Source organism: Barbus barbus (genome assembly GCF_936440315.1).
Source record: "Barbus barbus genome assembly, chromosome: 45".
NCBI classification, from domain to species: Eukaryota; Metazoa; Chordata; class Actinopteri; order Cypriniformes; family Cyprinidae; genus Barbus; species Barbus barbus.
The window spans coordinates 17,617,928-17,624,619 of record NC_136723.1 but is presented as its reverse complement, the minus strand read 5'-3'; the positions used below and the strand labels follow the sequence as shown (position 1 = coordinate 17,624,619).

The 6,692-nt window shown below is 43.4% G+C and overlaps 1 protein-coding gene across 1 annotated transcript; it reads left to right on the top strand.

Moving 5' to 3' along the window:
* The first annotated feature begins 1,452 nt into the window (after nt 1-1,452).
* LOC306864299 (zinc finger CCHC domain-containing protein 12-like) lies at nt 1,453-5,926 on the top strand. Its single transcript, XM_079408236.1, has 2 exons — nt 1,453-1,613; nt 1,990-5,926. Exon 2 carries the CDS (start codon nt 2,919-2,921, stop codon nt 4,596-4,598), a length of 1,680 nt encoding a protein of 559 aa, XP_079264362.1. The 5' UTR covers nt 1,453-1,613; nt 1,990-2,918; the 3' UTR covers nt 4,599-5,926.
* The last annotated feature ends 766 nt before the right edge of the window (nt 5,927-6,692 follow it).

Sequence of the window (6,692 nt, the reverse complement as noted above, 5' to 3'; positions counted from 1 at the left end):
AGACACACCTATAAATAGCTACTCGCGCATACATATAAACTTCCATGCAGACACACCTATAAATAGCTACTGGCGCATACATATAAACTTCCATGCAGACACACCTATAAATAGCTACTCGCGCATACATATAAACTTCCATGCAGACACACCTATAAATAGCTACTCGCGCATACATATAAACTTCCATGCAGACACACCTATAAATAGCTACTCGCGCATACATATAAACTTCCATGCAGACACACCTATAAACATTCGCACATACATATAAACTCGATGCGCGCGCATACACATCCATAAAACACTCGCGCATACAAATAAACTTCCATGCAGACACACCTATAAATACTCGCGCATACATATAAACTTCCATGCAGACACACCTATAAACATTCGCACATACATATAAACTCGATGCGCGCGCATACACATCCATAAAACACTCGCGCATACAAATAAACTTCCATGCAGAGACACCTATAAATACTCGCGCATACATATAAACTTCCATGCAGACACACCTATAAACATTCACACATACATATAAACTCGATGCGCGCGCATACACATCCATAAAACACTCCCGCATACATATAAACTTCCATGCAGACACACCTATAAATACTCGCGCATACATATAAACTTCCATGCAGACACACCTATAAATAGCTACTCGCGCATACATATAAACTTCCATGCAGACTAGGGTGACCACCCGTCCCGCATTTTGCGGGACCGTCCCAAAATTGGGAGCTTTGTACCGCTTCCTGCAAGAGGTAAGGTGCATCCCGCATTTCAATTATGTATTCCATATGTTTTTTTTTTTTCATCCCAGAAACTGAAATACCAAAATAAGAAATACATTAAAAACTGACTGGCATTTAAAACCCCATTTGCGCAGTCGTCATGTTCTAGCTAAGAAAATAACCAACCCACACAGTCGTAGACAGGGAGTTTTCCGCAGATGACGACTGCGTGGAAGGCACAAAGGATGTGCGGACCTCATCAAGGGCTCGAGCACCACCGACGGAAATGGTGGAGCGCACACGGAAAAACACGATATGCTCCTTTCATTGAAAAAAAAAAAACGGTTGCAGCTTTCAGACACGACTTTCTTCTCATTTTAATAGTTCATTTGAGGCGGTTTCTATGAAACAGATCTATTGCCAGGTGGTCACCCTAATGCAGACACACCTATAAATACTCGCGCATACATATAAACTTCCATGCAGACACACCTATAAATAGCTACTCGCGCATATGTAACCCATGTTAAAATATGATAAATAAGAATAAATAGTTTAAAAGCTGCATAAATAAGTTAGAAAGTTAAATGATTCATTTAATGTGTTAATTCATAATTAAAAATGTTAATACAACAATTTAATGTTTTAAGATTAAAAATATGCTGACAGAAAATTCATGTCACTGCCCCTTTAAGGGACAAGTGACGCTAGACACAGTACTTCAGTGACGTTGCAGCAGAGAGAACGAGCTGTGTTTAATAAGCAGAGAAAAGAGTGAAAAAGTTGATTTTGCAGTTGAATAACATAACTTTCCTGGTCGGGAACTGACGGGGATTTTATGAGAACTAAGCCACACCGGTTTTGGTGAGTTTGAGTTGTTTCTCGCACTTTGCCGTGTTGTACTTTTTTTTTCTTTCTTCCTTTTTCTCTGGCGGAGAGCTAACGTAAAAACTTAGCTGTTTATGAGGAGATGCTTCGCCATAAACTGTTACCAGTTAGTATTTTGGGTTTATGAAAACTGTGAATGTTATAAAAGTGAATGTATGCTTTGTAAATGAAAGATGTGTGCGGTAGTTGTGTGGGAAATGGAGCCGTGAGTTAAAAGAGACCGCTCCGCCGCCATTTTTGAAGTGAAAACGCACCGTAGCAATAACGTTACAACTCAGAGACTGTGAAACATTCATTTGTGTAATTTGAGGATTTAAAAAGAGATTTATTGTGTTTATGACCTGTTACACAGGTCAGGTTTTCTGCTTAGTTGAAGCTTGGTCGGAGCGAGGATTGGTCTGCAGTGTGCGGGTGTGCACATGCACAGACGGGATTCAAGATGGCGAGCCAGACCCAGACGTCCAACTTTTCTCCATCGCATCAGTGAGGAAATCTCCTGCGTATGGTGACTCACTGCCAGAGTGGTAGGAGTATCAGGAATTAATTTTGAACTGAACTGGAAACTGATTGAATCATTATTTTTGAACTGAACTGGAAACTGATTGAACCATTATTTTTGAACTGAACTGGAAACTGATTGAATCATTATTTTTGAACTGAATCGAACTGAAGCTCTTCATTGAACTGAATAATTGAACTCACATTTGCACTTGAACTTGGGTTTAAGGTGTTATACTTTTATTTTCATATTGAGTTCATATGTTTGAATGTGATTTGAAATGCTTGTGGTCCACTTTGATTTGGTTGTGTAAATTGAAGGTGTTTTCTTACCTGTAAAAGAAAGGGAAAAAGAGTTAACTCAGGAAGAAAAATAGGAATTCTAAAATAGGTGCAACCTAGATAAAGACTGGTCTAACCTAGACTAGCCTAACTAAAATAACTTAGGTGAACCAAAGAACAAAAAGGAGGTGAAATACCTTTCCATTTATTATACCTACCTCAATACTGAAAATCTGCAGGGTATTATTTTTGTTTGTTCTGCGTACTGTATATTCTATGTGTGTTTTGCATTCAGTAAATTGCCGGCCTTTTGTATTTAAAGCAACGGTCTCTGGTGTATTTTTTGTTTTTGCTCCCCACTCCTTAGAACCTAGAACTGGTCCAGTGGCACAGTAAGTGGTGTGATACCGGTGTTACAAATTGGCGAGCCAGCCAGGAGTGGCTTAAAGCATTTAAAACTAGAAACCAGAGACCGTATAGTATTGTTATCAGTGATCCATTATGGATGTTATTCAAACGAGTAGTGTGAAAATCCCTAACTCAGTTATAGTTAGTGGTATAGCCAGTACAGAAACTGATGAAGAGCTATATGATTTCCTGAAACAATATGGTTCCATTCAAAGGGTAATCCCTGTAGATTTCGCTGAGCCAGCGTTGGACAAACAGGTTGTAGTAGAGTATGTGTATGGTACAGCCATGCAATCTCTCTTACCTTCATTGCCACACAGACTCGACAGTAAGACTCAGACTGATGTCACTTATCACATTAGAGCCTTAGCCAGTGTCTACACACCTGTAGCTAGCAAAACAGCCACACAGACTTACCTTTCAGAGTTAAAGGACATCGCAAAACTGACTGGCAAAGACTTTGCAGCTGTCCTCAGGGAAGAGCTCTCCGTCATCAGTGAGAGTGTCGATCTAGATCAATCAGAAATCCAAGATGAAGATATGGAACAGAACTCACCTGATACCCCAGGGCAATATGGCCCTGAAAATGCTGCACAAGTAAGCCCCCTGCCCAGTACGGCCCCGGGACAGCATGTTCAACTTCGTTGTTCTCCACCACCATCTAAAGAGAAAACACAGCCTGCTCTGAAACTTTCTGACGTCAACCCTCCTGACATACAAAAAGTAATAGTCGAGCACATTGTGAGAAATGAAGATTCTGCTCTGCAGGTGCACACTTCTTTGAGACTCAGACCCTTCTCTGGGCGTTTCCCCCGATCCAACAATGAAGTGGATTATGAGACATGGCGTTCCAATGTGGAACTTCTTCTTAAAGACACAACACAGTCTGATCTTTACAAGTCACGGAAGCTTCTTGAAAGTCTCTTATCACCTGCTATCGATATTGTGAAGCACCTGACACCTGAATCTCCCCTTAAGGCGTACTTGGAGATCTTGGACTCCGCTTTCGGCACTGTCGAGGATGGAGATGATCTTTTCGCAAAGTATCTTAACACGATGCAAGATAATGGTGAGAAACCCTCAGCCTATCTACAACGGCTGCAGGTGATGCTGAACACCACCCTCAGGAGGGGAGGTGTGACCGCAAGTGACCTTGACCGGCATCTTCTCAGACAGTTTGTCAGAGGCTGCTGGGACAACATCTTGATAGCTGAACTCCAGCTAGAACAAAAGAAACAGAACCCACCTACCTTTGCTGAACTTCTCCTGTTACTCCGCACAGCAGAAGATAAGCGTACTTCCAAAGCATCCCGCATGAAAAGCCACTTCAATATAGCAAAGCCAAAAGTGTCTTCTTATTATCAAGGTATTTATGTGCAGAGTGAAGACTGCAACCCATCTCAGCCAGTTCTTGATCACAGGTCTGAAATCCAAGACCTAAAGAAACAAATAGCTGATTTACAGTCCCAGCTCACACGCATCACACAGAAAGACAGTAGAAAAGCTAAATCAGCTGCCAGACCAATAGCTCCCCAAACGGCTATCACTCCAACATCTCAAAGGCTGCACCACAGCCGAGATGTAAACAACAACACAGGCAATAGACCAAGGCCCTGGTATTGCTTTAGATGTGGAGAAGACGGACACATTAAGCCTCAGTGTGAAAGTGAGCCGAACCCATCTCTTGTAGCTGAGAAGAGGAAGCAGCTAAGAGAAAAGCAGCTAACATGGGACATTGAAAATGGTGTTTCAAAGCCTGATCATTTAAACTAGACCCAGTTCCGGTTGTGGGACAAACGGGGACTGGAACACAGACAAAGTGTCCCAAAAAGAAGTTGCACAGAGCCCGTGTGTACTCTCACACACAAAAACAGACAGTGACCCTGCCAAAAGGACTGATTGGAGCCAAGTGTACTGCACAAGTGAACATAGGTAACAAAGACTGCAGATGCTTGTTGGATTCAGGCTCTCAAGTAACAACGATCCCCAACTCTTTCTATTTAGAGAACCTGTCTCACTTACCTATGAATTCCTTGAATGACCTGCTTGAGGTGGAAGGAGCCAACGGCCAAAGCGTTCCTTACCTTGGCTATGTTGAGGCCACCATCAGATTCCCAAAGAGCTTGCTTGGAGCGGACATTGAGGTGCCCACACTGGTTTTGGTTGTACCTGACATGCGTTCCACCTTGTCATCAGTGCTTATAGGCACAAATACTTTGGATGTTCTCTATGAAAAGTATGTAGATATCGCACCTCAGAACTATGAGTCTCTTCCTTACGGCTACAAAGTTGTCTTAAAGACCCTTGAAATCAGGAACAGACAGACTGTTGATTCCAGTCTAGGGGAAGTGAGGCTTCATAGTAGGGACTTTGAGACTATTGCAGCTGGACAGACCAAAGTCCTTGAAGGATCAGTGAGCTGCAAGACAACTGATGTTGGAAAGTGGGTGATGGTAGAGTCACCAAAATCATTTTCCCTGCCAGGTGGCATCCTGGTGACAGATGGCTTGGTAAGCCTACCACCGAAACCACTACGCTGCATACCAGTCATGCTCAAGAATGAGTCACATCATGACATCACTCTATCTCCAAAGGCTGTAATAGCAGAGATACACGCTGTCAAGAGTGTTCAATCAATTAAGACCCCTGACTCAGACCTTCCCACAAAACCTGACCAAAAATTAAATCTCAACCTTGACTTCACTGACTCTCCTGTACCCAATGAGTGGAAAGAGAGGATAACTGAGAAATTAAGTTCCATGCCGGAGGTGTTTGCACTGCACGAGCTTGATTTTGGTCGCACTGACAAAATAAAACACCATATAACCCTCAGTGACGAGACAACATTCAAACATAGACCAAGACCTATACACCCCCAAGATATAGAGGCTGTGCGTAACCATCTCCAGCAACTCCTTGATGCAGAAGTCATCCGCGAATCGGAGTCGCCCTTCTCCTCGCCGATTGTCGTCGTCAGGAAAAAGAATGCCGATGTCAGACTCTGCATAGACTACAGAAAGTTGAACGCCCAAACAGTAAAAGATTCATATGCCTTACCTAATCTTGAGGAGTCATTCTCGGCGTTGACCGGGTCCAGGTGGTTCTCAGTGCTCGATCTCAAATCAGGCTTCTATCAAATAGAGATGGAGGAAGCAGACAAACACAAAACCGCATTCGTCTGCCCATTAGGATTCTTCGAGTTCAATAGGATGCCTCAGGGGATAACTAACGCCCCTAGCACGTTCCAGAGGCTTATGGAGCGCTGTATGGGAGAGTTGAACTTGAAGCAAGCCCTAGTTTTTCTTGATGACCTCATCATCTTCTCCTCGACACTGGAGGAACACGAGGAAAGGTTGATGCGCGTGCTCAACCAATTGAAAGAGTTTGGCTTGAAACTGTCACCAGGGAAGTGCAAGTTCTTCCAAACTTCTGTAAAGTACCTCGGCCACATTGTGTCTGAAAAGGGCATCGAAACTGATCCAGACAAAGTAGCAGCATTAAAAACCTGGCCAAAACCAAACAACCTGAAAGAGCTAAGAACCTTCCTGGGTTTCTGCGGTTATTACCGCCGGTTCGTAAAAGACTACTCAAAGATTGTGAAGCCACTGAACGGGCTCACTGCTGGCTATCCGCCGCTGAGAAAGCACACTAAAACCACAGAGAATCCTGAGAAATACTACAACCCAAAGGACCTCTTTGGTGACAGATGGACTCCTGCTTGCCAGGCAGCGTTCGACATCATAATCGAAAAACTGACAACAGCACCCATCCTCGGGTTTGCTGACCCCAAGCTCCCCTACATTTTGCACACAGATGCGAGCACCTCGGGACTCGGTGCTGCCCTTTACCAGGAGCAACAGGGACGGA